At 49.6% G+C, this 14,156-nt stretch overlaps 4 protein-coding genes and 1 pseudogene across 5 annotated transcripts, besides 1 other annotated feature; all 5 read left to right on the forward strand.

Moving 5' to 3' along the window:
* The first annotated feature begins 955 nt into the window (after positions 1–955).
* On the forward strand, positions 956–2,401 carry NCS57_00185100 (annotated as a pseudogene). The gene is made up of 3 exons: positions 956–1,292; positions 1,348–1,440; positions 1,494–2,401.
* Positions 956–2,401: a sequence feature.
* A 1,059-nt stretch (positions 2,402–3,460) lies between these two features.
* NCS57_00185200 (uncharacterized protein) lies at positions 3,461–4,882 on the forward strand (the record flags this gene model as incomplete). The annotated part of the gene is made up of 1 exon (XM_053051900.1): positions 3,461–4,882. One exon carries the CDS (start codon positions 3,461–3,463, stop codon positions 4,880–4,882), a length of 1,422 nt encoding a protein of 473 aa, XP_052920415.1.
* Positions 4,883–8,269: 3,387 nt separating this feature from the next.
* NCS57_00185300 (CrtC domain-containing protein) lies at positions 8,270–9,378 on the forward strand (the record flags this gene model as incomplete). Its single annotated transcript, XM_053051901.1, has 2 exons — positions 8,270–8,371; positions 8,473–9,378. The coding sequence occupies 2 exons, from the start codon at positions 8,270–8,272 to the stop codon at positions 9,376–9,378; spliced, it is 1,008 nt and encodes a 335-aa protein (XP_052920416.1).
* Positions 9,379–10,268: 890 nt separating this feature from the next.
* On the forward strand, positions 10,269–12,676 carry NCS57_00185400 (Fatty acid hydroxylase domain-containing protein; the record flags this gene model as incomplete). The annotated part of the gene is made up of 7 exons (XM_053051902.1): positions 10,269–10,538; positions 10,587–10,619; positions 10,675–10,735; positions 10,788–10,903; positions 10,970–11,071; positions 11,126–11,421; positions 11,467–12,676. The coding sequence occupies 7 exons, from the start codon at positions 10,269–10,271 to the stop codon at positions 12,674–12,676; spliced, it is 2,088 nt and encodes a 695-aa protein (XP_052920417.1).
* A 541-nt stretch (positions 12,677–13,217) lies between these two features.
* On the forward strand, positions 13,218–13,961 carry NCS57_00185500 (Fatty acid hydroxylase domain-containing protein; the record flags this gene model as incomplete). Its single annotated transcript, XM_053051903.1, has 1 exon — positions 13,218–13,961. One exon carries the CDS (start codon positions 13,218–13,220, stop codon positions 13,959–13,961), a length of 744 nt encoding a protein of 247 aa, XP_052920418.1.
* Positions 13,962–14,156: the final 195 nt, after the last annotated feature.

Below are 14,156 nucleotides of genomic sequence, written 5' to 3' on the forward strand. Positions count from 1 at the left end.
GCTACCGCGGCGGGTGAGGCTGAGGGTTGCAGGTTGGTGACCACGGGTGATGGGTACATTGGGATGTGTCCATCTGGCACACAGGTGGAAGATGTCTTGTGCATTTTGACTGGATGTAGTTTGCCAGTTGTTTTACGACCTGAGGGCAATCACTACTTGTTATTAGGATGTTGTTATTTGCTGGGGCTCATGGAAGGCGAGGTTGCTGAGCTGCTTGGTTCCAACCTTGCCACGGTCGAGCGTGTTGAGCTGAGGTAGATGAGGCGCAAACAGGGTGTTAGCAATTAGTTTAATTTTTCCTACCATTCATGACTCAAGACTATTGAAATTACTTGCTTGCAGCCGAATTCACAGGCTCTAGAATCGCAGTCCTCGAGTTAACGGCTATGAGGCTGTGGCTCCATTTTTGCTGTTTTTGTGATGACAGATAGAGAAAGGTGAGATCAGATACTGCAAGGAGAAACCCATAAGCAATATTCTTTTATTTCAATGATCATGTGGTCGCCTGGCTCAGTTAATGCGACAAAATGACTATTCACCGGCCTTCTCCAGGTAAAAGAGCCTCCTGAGCTGCCTTGCCCAGCTCAAGAGCCGGCTGCCTACGTAACTCGATAATAGTGTACGGAGAAAGGCCCGCAGCTCTTTGGAATCATGAAACCAGAACAAGTTAAGCTCAAGTCGACATCCACTTGAATTCTATCTTTGGATCCACCAGAATATGTCTCTTGCGCCTTAGATGCCGTCAAGTGGGGATGCTGCTGTTTGGTTGGCTTCAGCTTGGAGGTGACAGCATCTTCACGTTATGTCACTCTAACATGACTGGAAGAAGAGGGAAAGCGTTGGCTGGGCACCCGGAAATAGCAGAATAGACCAGATCTCTTAAGCACTAGAGATTATGTTGTGACCGAGATTCGCCTTGGATAAAAAGGCTGTCTGTCTCGATCCCTTCCCCTAGAGAACCCCATCTCGAGTTCAACCAAAACATCAAACCCCAGGAAACTCGAGAATCATGCGAGTCCAAGATGCGCAGTCAGATGTTCGCTGCCAGACGTGCCCTGATCCCCAGCCTGCACTCGAGGCAGAAGACGAGTATCCAGACGGTGGAAAAGAAGCATGGCTCATTGTGTTTGGCTCTTGGTGCGCCATGATTCCATCCATGGGCCTCCTGAACTCTCTGGCTATGCTTCAAGCTTGGTTGAGTGAGCACTATCTTCGTGGGATGCCCGAATCCACCACGGGTTGGATTTTCAGTGGCTACGCATTCTTTTTGTTCTTTTGTGGTGCCCAAATCGGTAAGCATTGCTTCGAGATGGAATTGTGAGACGTAATTATTGAGTATAGGAACAGGACCCATTTTTGACTCGCATGACATCCGATTGTTGATTGTTCCTGGCACAATAGGAATCATTCTTTCGTTGATCTTTATGAGTTTTGCTCAGGGTAAGTTGAACTTCGTTTGTGACTCTATATAGACTAACGTGGTCTTGCTCAAGACTTCTACCAGTTCTTTCTCTCCTTCAGTGTCTTAGGGGGCATCTCAGCCTCGTTCCTCTACAACCCCGCTCTATCAGTCATTGGGCATTGGTTCATGAAAAGGCGAGGTCTCGCCACTGGCCTTGCTTGCACTTCTGGGGGAGTGGGCGGTGTCTGGATGCCTCTTGTTATCCTCTACCTCGCGCCTCGCATCGGATTCGGCTGGTCTATTAGAGTCATTGCTCTTATCTGCGCTGTCCATGGGTTGGTTGCCTGTGTTCTGCTACGCAAGAGGCTGCCACCGAATAAGAAAGCCGGCTCGATTGTCGACTTCAAGGCTCTCAAAGACATCAACTATGCCACCATGACACTCGGTCTGGTCCTTGTTGAGTTTGCCATCTTCATTCCCATCTCATACATATGCTCCTACGCCATTCATTCGAACTGGGGTTTCCAAGACGCCTACATGCTCAACACTCTTCTAAATGTCGGTGCAGTACCGGGTCGATTCCTGCCTGGCTACGTCGCGGATCGATTCGGCGTCGTCAACACCATGACGGTTATAGCCTTTGCCTGCATGGCTCTGGTATTTTGTCTATGGCTGCCAGCGCATGGAAGTCATGCTATGACCATGTCGTTTACTATTCTTTACGGATTCTGGTCGGGTGCCTCAGTGGCGTTTGCACCGGTTTGTATAGGCCAAGTCTGCAAGACTGAAGATTACGGGAAACGCAATGGCACGGCATATACCCTTTGCAGTTTTGGTACTCTTATTGGTATTCCCATCGCAGGGGCTATCCTGGGAGCTGAAGATGGGTCTTACCGGGGTCTCATTATCTTTGCCGGGCTGGCCTATGTCATCTCTTTTGCGGCCTACGTGGTCGGCCGCGGGCTTCTCAGTAGATGGAGAGTTTTTGAGATTTGCTGAGTTGGAAGATGTGGGACGGTAGTTTCTCTTAAAGTCTACAAGAAGCCCTTCGCAGTGTTTACCAAATATGGATAGTAATCTATATATAACCCTATGACTCCACCAATGGTACATGGATCATATCATTTCAAGAATGTCGCAAGGCACAGCAATAGAGAATGTGACCAGCATCGTTGGGGGCTAAAAACGAAGCTTGGATCGGCTGGTATATAACCGATATTCCCCTCATTAACCTTGCCTGCTGCTCCGTATTATTTCCATTGCGACTTGGGTCAAACCTCTACTTGTCCAAGATGATACCATCTCCTCCATCTCCACTTTCCACCTCATCAGTCCATTATAGGACAGTTCCTCAGTATGTGTCACCAGTCCAGTCCGAGCACGGCGAGCAAACGATAGAGGGGGTTCCAAGTCATGACCGAGGCGGGTTGTCAACGAGGCAACTCAGAAGCAGCCCAATGTCAACACCAGCCTCCAGGAGAATCGCCCGCGTTTTATCAAGCAAGGCCTCGATTTTATGACTATTTTGACCGACTTTGCGACAGTTGCTGCTCCCCTTGCATTGTTGGGATTCGGTATTGCTGTTCTGCTTCTTGATGAGTCTGATGCAGATGCGTTAATTTTCGCAAGATGGCGAAATGCTACAACCGTCGTTGGTATTCCCCAACTCCTCATACGCGACTGTATTTGACCAATACTCAATAGCTAGCAACTATATTTCCCATCCTTTTTGCCTCCATGGTTGGTCGCCTTGCTTACGAGCTCGCGCGGTGGAGGCTTGAGAGAAGTTCGACCATGGGCACACTGGAACAGCTAATGGGGAGTCGAACCGTCGGCGCTACAATAATCACTCAATTCAGCTTGCGAATATTTAACCCCCTCGGCATTTGCCTGCTCCTCATCTGGTCTTTCTCCCCCCTGGGTGAGTAGTCACTCCTCCGCATGCTTGGGTCACGCCTCAATCCCAAGATGGAATCCTCGACAATCGTCTACTTTGATACCAACGGTTAAACTCGTGTAGTAAGAAACTTAGGATTTTAGGCATCTGGGGCGGACACGATGTCGCCCTTTGAATCTTCTCTTCTGGCCAGCTGGTACAATGCTCTGATATTAGCACCAGAAGACTCCAAGACAGATCCTATGGATCTCTGGAGGAACGTCAAGATCCCTTTTCTCTCCCGTGATTCCGACACTGGGACTGATATTGAGGGCTGGATCGAGGTGGATTCGAATTCAGACCTTGACTCATTCTCCTCACTCGCTGGCATTGCACTCACAAACGTGCCGACCGGCAACACAACTTTATCTATTGAGTCAAGCTACCTTGACCTCAACTGTTCAATAACTCAGAAAGATAGCTATTATGAGGAAGAGCTTGGTCTAACAAACCATTCTTGGACGATCAAAAGCGCGGTCGCACCACAGAGAACAACGGGGAAGAATGGCACATGGCATGGCTACCCAATGGACAGGGGTGAGGACGATTTGAGGCCGATAACCTGGAGAATGGCCATTGACCGATTTGTTGATGTCTACTGGCTCAACAACATCACGGATAGGAAAGAGCTCTGGGATCTCGGTTTCACGCCAGCCATCTTTGAACAACAGAAGGGAATTGAGGTCAAGCCGACCAAGATACTTTTCCAAGCGAAGTTCTCATTGAATGCTTACGCACGCAGACTTGGCGTCCATGCCCTTTGCCAGGCACATCAGGAGTACGTCGAGTCCCGTGTTGAGTGTTCGCGCCGGAGCAGTTCAGCGAGATATGAATGCTCCGTCGTCGCGCAGCGCCCTTCACGACGCACCCACGCAAACCCTGAAATCCTGCACTTTTCATTCCCCGACGTCTTTGGTTGGATTTCTCAGGATATGCCTCTAGTGAGCAACATTCTACAGGGCGGCGGCTCGTTTCCTGATCTGTCGCTCCGGTATCTGCTCAATCCGAAACTAAACGATTTACTCGGGACGAATCACACAGAAACCTTTGCAAACATGAAAGGCCAAGTTTTCAGCCGCAGATTCTCCCAGATAATCAACACATACTTTCTTTTGAGTCAGCAGTTCCTCAAAAAATCAGCAAGCGACACCACAGATGACGGCTACTACGAGCACAACGTCTCTACCCCGGTCGAGGTCAGCAGTTCACTTGTCATGAAATATGATGTTGTGATGGGATGGATGGCGCTATTTTTTGTGTCATGTATTGTGCTGCTTCTATCTGGTGTCTCGGGTGTGGTGTTTACACACATGGCTGATGGACCGGAGATTCTTGGCTATGCTTCCACAGTTGTTCGAGACTCAAAGTTCATTGACATATCAAATGGGGCCAACTCTGGGGCAATAAGTGCGGCTGAAATCACACTTGCGATGAAGAATGAGCGGGTGCGCTACGGTTTCATGGATTCGACACCTGAAGGGAAGCCATTGTTGGGAGTTGGACGAGAGGGAGAGACACGGCCTATTAAAGACTATCTAACTTGAGCGACAACCGATAACGGAAAGTGTTGGCTCAATATGATTATTTGTTTTCATCATGCCACAAAGCTCTTGCGAAACAGTTGATCCCTTCTCAGGGCCGGCCAATCTCATACCACCTCATACGTATCTCTCGTCCACCATCGAAACAGGCGAAAAACTGCATCAATCCCAAGTGGGAATAATATCCACAGACACAAAATTTCTGCAGATTGCGTTGGACAGAACAAGTCCCCTGCCAGTTTTAAATAACTGACAAAAAAGATCCAACTCCCGACGTGAGAAACCATGGACATGATCAGCATAAGCCAGTAAACAACCCAGAATTTGGAGCTTGTCGTCGATATATATCTTCCCCAAAAAGGCTCCCAAACCAACTTCTGCAACAACGTGTTGGATTCGGAATCTCTCTTCGTCTTGCGGATGGCCATGATTGACCGGGCAATGATCTCGAGGGCGGCGATGAACATGAGGAATGCTAAGACGAAGGTGATGCTGATACAGCAAAACATCCAGAACAAAACACCCGATAGGATGTGGTTCTTGTTCTTTCGTCCCCCGCAGCAGCCAGATGCTCTCAGCACAACAACCCAGGATGCCACCATAGAAACAAGGATGAAGAATACAGATGGGGCAAGCATCATCATCGAGCCCACAGATAATATCTTCAACTGACCAACTGGAGCCAAGGGGTTGGTTGGCGCTGTGATGTGCCCCCAGTAGAACGTGTAGATGTATCCGCCTCCGAGGAATGAGAGCCATAAGTCGAACCCCAACGCCGCGACGGCGTCTCGTGACCAGCGAGAGGACAAGCCCATGAGTCCATCGATCACGGCGGTGCGAGGGCGAATGGCGAAGAAGACAAGTTCGAGGACGATGTCGCCTTGGTACCCAGACTTTTCGAGAAGATGGACCGTCAGATAGGCAGTGACTAGAGTTTTGAGTATGACCTGAAGGGCGGCAGTAGCATCAAGAACCCAAAGTCTTTTTTCAACCATTTCAACTTGCTGACATGCTTGGGGCTGCTTTTGTTGCATCATGACATGATTCGGGTCAGTTGCGTGACCGTATCCAGGTTGGAATTGGTAATTGTATGGATTGTAGGGTGGATGAACTTGTGGAGGGTACCCGTAGGGGTTCTGAATGCCAGGCTGATCAGGGAGCCTCATGTCGTGCATCTCCATTCCACCACGGTTTTCCATCTGACCGTCTCGTGGCTTTTTGACGATCATACGCGGGGGATTGGAGACGATTACCGATAGCGCCGCCCCTGCAATGTGTAGAAGAATGGTTCCGACCTGGGTCCAGATCCAAGTACTCGGTTTCCTGCACTTGCGAGCTCCTGTGTAGGTGTGAAGCTTGGGGAGCCAATCAACTCGGACAGCGGTGTCGACGACGCATGCTTCTACTTCGTCTGGTTCCTTCTGGATCGTGCAACGCACGTACTGGATTGCTCTATGCAATAGATTAGAACGGCGAGATTCCTACGAGAAAAAGACGGGATTGGAGTCGGTCGTTCGTGGGTACGTACGCTTCTGTTTTGCACGTCGTGATAGTAACTGGGCTGTCTTTCGGAACCGTACGGTTGGGGCACATGGAATCTCCGATAAAGCATGTCTTGTTAAGTATCTGCGGAGAGCATCTCGTCAGTACACTACGACTGGAAAGACTTGGGTTAAGACGGACCGGCAGAAATTCAGGAAATTGGCAGTCCGGGCGAGAGTCAATCGATATTGGTGCTACATTGTATGCATCTAATTCGCTTCTAGACCATATGGTTAGCAAAGAATACACTTCCACTATACTTTGCCTTATAATCTTCGAACCATCAAATAGTGGTAGTCAATATTGATAATAGAGAGGATGTGGCACCAACAATTTCTGCGAACAAGTCGCTGTCTGGTTCGCAGCCTTCAGTCTCTGAGCGGGCGTGACAGAGGCCACAGGACATGTCTCAAGTGCGGATATATATGGCTCACATGACCGCCCGATGTTCTATGACAGGAAGTGTATAGTTAGCCGGTGCGTAATCTGGTACTCGGGATGTGGAAATGGTCGAACCTCATACAACGCGGCAGTCGAAGAGCTGCAGTTTCCTGGCTGTAGTGCCAAGAGGGCCATTTTTTACACCCAAATGGAAGCGTAAAGAAATGGGAATGGAAGCAGGTAATGATGAGTAGGGCAGCATGTTGACAAGTAATTTATTACATCGAGTCCTAGAAGAGGTCTGAGTATGGATTTTGACGAGAGCTGAAATGCGTGTGGTGATATTCTTATAATATGATCTGACTGTCTGTAGCGTGAGATCTCCTATTCGAAGAATTATGACTCGAGAAGGGCCATCTTCTCATGAGGCTGCTTTAGCTGAACTTGGCTTTGGTGTTGTCTGCCCATCCTCGTATGACTACCACCCCCATGGCACAGAATCTACAAGCCACAGCGCAAGGCTGAATAAATGTGGCAACCAATATTTCAAGCCAGACAATTTCGCGGGCCAATCTCATTTGTCTGTTCGACGACCCCCTCGAAAAATCCTGCCAGTGACCTTAAAATCACGGCGGTGGGCTTTGTTGCTTGACTAAGGGGGGTGGGCAGAGGCAGTCTGGGCAACGGACCACGCTCTACACTGACGATGACTGGACCTGGCTAAAGAATTACTTCAGGCCAGTAGAGATCACGGTTATCAGCCATGATGACATCAAGAAGTTAGTCGTTGGGTATACGAATGGCAACCACCGGCGCAGGGATATCAGCTTCAGAGCACAGCCTGGTGACTTGCATGCCGTCTCTCGGCAGAACCCATCCGTTAACCTTTTCAACCTGTCCCGGCTTTTTTTTTGGGGGCCCGAAGTCCGCCAAGTAGGTTCGGCTCTTGTGCAGGAAATCTAGGCATGAATTTATTAATTAATTACCTACACTCTATTTTCTTCCTTGGAGCATGGCTTGGCCAGTTGAATCCCGCTTAGTAATCGGTCGTCTCAGTGCCACCATTGGCCTCTTGCGATCTGACAGAATGGCCTGGCCCAGATGAACCGGAGTCTGATGAAAGGCGGCATTGGATCTTTGGAAAGCCGGGGTTTGATTATCTGGCCGGGTCCGCTTTCACTTCAAGGGCGGCGGATAATGCCGTCTTTTTGGAATGATTTCCCGGAACAACGGACTCGAGATGAATCCGATAACTAACTTAACGCGCGTCGACAGAGCCACCAACATTTGTCGTGGACAACTGGGCTACAGTCATGGTCACGGTGATCACCAAATAACATAAGTACGGCCCATGGCCCGACGGTTTGGACAGAATAACCATCCGGTATCGGTTTTCAAAGCCTCTTTCTCACGTTACACGCATTCACATCCAATACTTTCTGCCCCTCGAGCGCCAACGTGCCCACGATGGCCTCATTAATAGTTCAACTTGTCGTTTTTATGTGGTGGGCCTCAGCGGTCGCACTCAGCTACAGTTTTCGACCTGATAACCACGACACTTGGAAGAATGTAAGTGGTGATGTGGGTGGTTTGTTTAGACCTGCTTATTCCTTCTTCCTTTTTTTATTTCCCTGTCTTATAAGAGCAAGAAACACTGACCTCGTTTAAAGAACCGGATCCCATCCCAAATTAATCTATCTCAAGACCAGAACAGCGGATCTTACTGGAGCAGCACCTTTGTCACCACCACTACCGGGCGGCAGTTCCTCCTCATCCATCACCAGTTCAGTACCTTTTGCAAGTCTTCGGTCCTGGACCTCAAGACTCTCAAGTATTTGAAGAATGTGCAACATTGTGAAGTCAACAGCGCATCCAAGACGGTGCTCTCGGACTCTTTGAGTATTCAGTTCCCAGACTTTTCGTTTGATGGCGCTGCTCCCGACAAGATCTCTCAGATGCAGCTGTCTGCCACGGCACCCCAATACTCATTCAACTTGACTGTCGAGGGCAGAACGTCCAAAGTTCTGTTGAACGGGGGCAATGGTGTTATTGCCTGGGGACCGAACTACAACACTTGCTCGCACTGGTCAATTCCCGCCGCTCGCACCTCGGGAACATTGGAACTCGGCGCTGGGGAGGCTCTGGACCTTGACCCGTCAAAGTCGCTTACCTGGTACGACCACCAGATCATAAAGGGTCCCCCGGATGCCTTTACCTTTTTCGAGGTCCACTTCCCCGATCCCAACATAAGGGTGAGCGTCTGGGCGTACGATTGGCCCGAATCTTCGGACGAGTGGAGGTTTGCCACAGTACGACTTGGCGAGGAGACGACCATGGTTCTACCTTTTACACTGGAGGAGCACTGGGAAGACTCGTGGTGGTCGTCTACATCAAATCGAACATACCCTCAAAGCTGGATGCTGAGATTCGATAACGGAGACTATTTGCGGATTAGATCTGTACTCGGGGACCAAGAAATTCAGCCAAACACCTGGACTGGTTTCGTCAAGGTTGAAAGGAGCAGGTTTTTGGGACAGACTACAGGCTATGGAGTTGGCGATTTGGTCTTTATTTGATAGCTGGTCGTCCAAGTTCTCCCAGAGCCGCCAGGAAAATAGAGATGTACATACAATACGAACCTTGGATGCGCAGAGGAAAAGCATCAGGCACCGATTGCAGTTATAGTTGAACAAGAGGTCATGCATTACACGGTTGATCAAACAAGTCGTCCTCTTGACCAATGCACATAATCCCATACCGGCTCATCGGGGCGGCATGCGGACCAAAGTAAGTACCGCTATTTGACGAGTTGACTCGTTTCAGTGGCTCCATGAGCTTGGGCGGCCGCTCAACCGCTGATGAGTTTAAAATACAAGGTAAAAATAAGCCTCAGGTCCACCGGTATCGTGTTGGAGAGCTAATTAGAATGCTCTGATCAGCGTCGAGGGCTGTCCCGGGCGTAAGGCTGACGTTACTTGGCGTTGAATAAAACCGTTCAGGACCGGCAGTTGAATCCTTCGAATGCTTACTCTATCTCAATAATCCCTGCGTTCCTCGACCTCGTGGGTTGGATTCTAACCCCTGATTCGTTCCACATGTCAACGCCCGTGTTTCATCGTCGACTGACTGTCATGCTGCAGCATCAGCCTCCGTGTTGAGCTCACCAGCATTGTCTGCAACTGCATGAGTTGGTGTGATTTCGGTCGCTTTAAACAGTTTAGGGCTCATGTTACCTCGATTGAAGCTGCCGTTTTGGGCATCATGGCGGCCGACTGGCATGCCTCCGGGCTCTCCTCTGTTAACATTTAAACATCGATGATGTTAATGGATATGAAGCGTTGCTAGAGGTATATATAGGTTGACCGCCCGAGGTGGTTTTGAGATTCGATCTGCAGGCGCTTCGTGTCTGATACTTTCATTCCTTGTTCAACCTTTACCACTCCTTCTTCCCTTCAGTCTTTCCCTCATGGTGAGGTTTTCAATCTTTACGGCCGCTTCAGGCCTACTCCTGTCTTCCTTCTCATCCGCCAGCCCAGTCTCTGTGGTTCAAGAGAGCAAGACCATCTCTGACCTCGTCAAGAGACGTTGCGGTTTTGAGACCTGGGACTCGACCAACATCAACAACTGGTTCGAGGCTGGCACTGATGCTTGGTTTGAAGCATGGTGGCTCAGGTATCTTGGTGGCAACGGGCCCGATACCTCGGCTGTGATCCCCAACGGTTGGCCCAATAACTTTGTAAGGACTGATCACAATGTCCCAGGATAAGCATGCTAATTTTCAAAGGTCAATCTTTTCGGCAGAATGTACTTGGATGGCGTAAGTTTAGTTATCGAAGCACGAAGTAAGGATGAACTGACACTCGCACCTGCAGAAAGAGTTTTACAAGTGTGCCAAGCCCAATGACCAGTGCTTCGGTGATATCTTCTGTGAAGGTATGTTGACCATGCGCTCTCTACGGGCTAACACGCGTCTAATCCTTGATAGATATCAAGTGCTCCGGCGACTGGGGCGAAGAATGTGGCGACCATGATAAGCAGCGCCCCGTCTACATGGTTCTCCAGTCCATCCAAGGCTTTCAGTCCTATTTCAGAGACTTCATCGTATGCTGCCCTAATCTCCTTTTAGAAGGAGCAACAGAGTCGAAGGCTAACCGACTTCAATTACAGGAAGTTCTAGACGAGACCCAGATGAACCTTCAGGGCATGTCGGCTTACCTCGTCTCCAACTTTTTCCCTCCCATCGAGAAGAGCTTCGAATTCTTCCTCCGTGTATTTATCCCGTCGTCCCCATACAACCAACTTCAAGGCTAACACCAACACAAGGAACTCCTCGTCGGCATGGGAACTGCTTTCTCCATCGGCGGCTCATACCTCAAGCTCAACAACTGGGTCAAGTCCAACGACTTTGCCAAGGAGTCCTCGTCTGCTTTCGGTGCTTTGCTCAATGGCATTGGAACGGGTTACCGTGAGGTTGTGCAGTATCCTGCTGATCAGAAGTTTTCCGACTTTGCGGACCTTGGTGTTTTCATGACCAATGTGTTTGAGCAGACTCGAACTGCCCTCAATGATATGCAGGAGAACCTTGCTATCGGTAATTACTGGGGCGGCAACCGATTCTTGTACGTCTGATTCAATCACACTGTTGAACTGGCTGACTAGTATAGCAACTATGCTTCTGGCGGAGCTTTCCTTCCAGGTCCCGGTCAGGAGTTTAGCAGCGAGCCATCCGATTCCCAACTGGCGACTCTTCGCAAGTATCTCCAGAAGCAGTTCAACGCCAGAGCCATCAACTACATCTGGCGCCAGCAAAAGATATTCATTACCTACACCACTGATGTCGACGGCTCGTGCGAACAGGATAAGCAGGGTCCCCAAGACATGAAGTACTGCCGTGAGGGAGACCCCGGCGTCTACTATCTGTACTGGTGGCACGAAGCTTCTGTTGGTCTTGGTTCTACTACCGGCCTCAACACTTTTGATACTGGAAAGATGGACCACCCGACTGGTTGGGACAAGCTCGCTGCTGGTTGGATCGAGCAGGGTTACCAACTATCTCTCAACGATGTGTTTGAAGCATCCATCGCTGCTTATCAAGCTCATCGCTTTGATTACGAGGGCGAGAATTCTGTCAAGCGAGCTCAAGAAGCAGTCACTGACGGCTGGGCTAATCCTTGGGACCGCGGAACCAGCTGGGAGGGCACTTTCACCATCCCTGTGTGCGACACTGGCGATGTCAGCTACAACGTCCAGTTGGGTGAGCGCATCATGCCTTGCAACTGCGGCGGTGGCAACGAAGTCGACGCATGGAAGAAGGCTGCCAAGTTTGACGGCTACCAGACCTATGACCAGGAGTGCACCGAGGGCAAGCAGGCTGAGAGGAAGCAAGACCGTCGTGGCGGCAAAGGCAACCAAGAGTCAGACACTCCCGCTCTTCCCTCCGAGGTCAACGAGATCCAGTGCCTCACGTCTGATGGCGTCAACAAGGACATGGTCTCGCAGGTGACCTATTGTTCTGCAGCCATTGCCAGCCTCGGCACAGACCGTGACAGGGAGATCTGCAGCACAGATTGCCAGGATGGAGGAAAGGGCCAGAACAGCGTGTGGTGCCGAATCGCTCTCGACGACAGCAACATCCACTTTTGCGCTCTAACTATCGCTTCCAAGGACGCTGAGCACGGAGGCCCTGGATACGGTTGTCTGACTGTTGGAAATGCTCAGGACTTTTATGCCAATGCTGTGGCTGTTACTGAGGATGGAGGCAAGGGATGTCACCCTGTTGGAACGCCGGATTTTGCTGCTACGTTTGTTACTCCTGATGGAATGAACAGATGGTGCTTGAGCGATTATGAGCATGCCAACTACTGCACTATCTAGTTGAGGCGTGCTGGCGTGGATGGGATGATGGCTACGGTTTACATTCAACTTCTGATGTTTATACTATCATGTTTATACTACACATTTTACCTTGGTTTATTCACATGTTCTCCTTTGAATTAGACTCATTGACTCAATCCTACACACTCTCTCCTTCATGATCTGATTTACCTACCACTCACATGTGACCCGAAAACATCTTTTGTCTCTTCAGCATCTCCTCGTGAAAGCCTCGGGAAGAACAATTCCTTTCACGTGTAGTTGCTCTTGGTGGCAACCTCTACCGGGTATAACCGAGGCTGAGCGTCGAACAGGCAATGATTGCTCAAGGCGTTACTAGAACCGGTTAAGCCAATGCAGGAGACGTCTCTCGATCTCTTGGAATTTACGATGAAAATGCGGGGTGCATGCATGATGGGATATCTCCTCCTTAATCAAGTTAGTCGACTTCTTGGATTACTGACTACGTATATATCTCTGTGGCCGCTTGTGCCTGGAACTAACTCCAACTCAACTCTGGCAACCTTGAGTGAGAGGCATCATGGCTCATCTCTGGCATGATATCGTGGATCGACACAGTCCTTTCATGATAGAACTTGTCGGTTCTTTTGCTGTCCAGGTCGTCTTTTGGTGGATTCCATCCGCCATCTTCCTCTCTCTCGACTACCTAGCTCCAACTTTTGCAGCCAAACACAAGATCCAACCTGCTCCCAAACAACCGACGACGGCAGAAGTCTGCGATGCCATCGTCATATCTCTTCGAAACCAGATCATCGTCACTACCATCCAACTAGGCCTAGCCGCCGCCGCAGCCTCGCAAAACAAACCCTCCCCGTTTAAAATTACGACATCACTCCCCACTACAGAGTCATTCCTCAAAGACCTGGTACTATGCATCGTGGCCCGTGAGGTCCTATTCTATTATTCACACCGACTCCTGCACGTCCCGTACCTTTATCGTCGTATCCACAAGGTGCACCACAAGTTTACGGCCCCGGTCTCGTTTGCGTCACAGTATGCGCATCCCATCGAGCACATTGTGGCGAATACTCTTCCTATTGCGTTGCCGCCCGTCGTACTAGGAACGCATATCATTACGATGTGGGTGTTTCTTGCTTGGCAGTTGTTGGAGACGGCGACTGTGCATAGTGGGTTCGACTTTTTTGGAGGAGCTGCTCGTCGACATGATCGTCATCATGAGCGGTTTGATGTTCATTTTGGAGGGTTGCCTTGGCTGGATTGGGCTCATGGTACTGATGAGAGCAAGAGAAAGAAGGTTTCATGATTGTGAGGTCGAAAAGATTAAAATTGCATCTCCCATTCATTGGATTTAGCTGGTTAAGGATGTGTGGACAATTATCTAAGGTCAACATGTCCACCTCATCGTTCCCAAAAACAATTCACTCATTGGATACGCTAACCAGAAGATATCTCTGGTTGTTATCATCTTAAGCACGCAAATTGAACAGATAATTGGGGA

This window comes from Fusarium keratoplasticum, chromosome 1 (genome assembly GCF_025433545.1).
Source record: "Fusarium keratoplasticum isolate Fu6.1 chromosome 1, whole genome shotgun sequence".
NCBI classification, from domain to species: domain Eukaryota; kingdom Fungi; phylum Ascomycota; class Sordariomycetes; order Hypocreales; family Nectriaceae; genus Fusarium; species Fusarium keratoplasticum.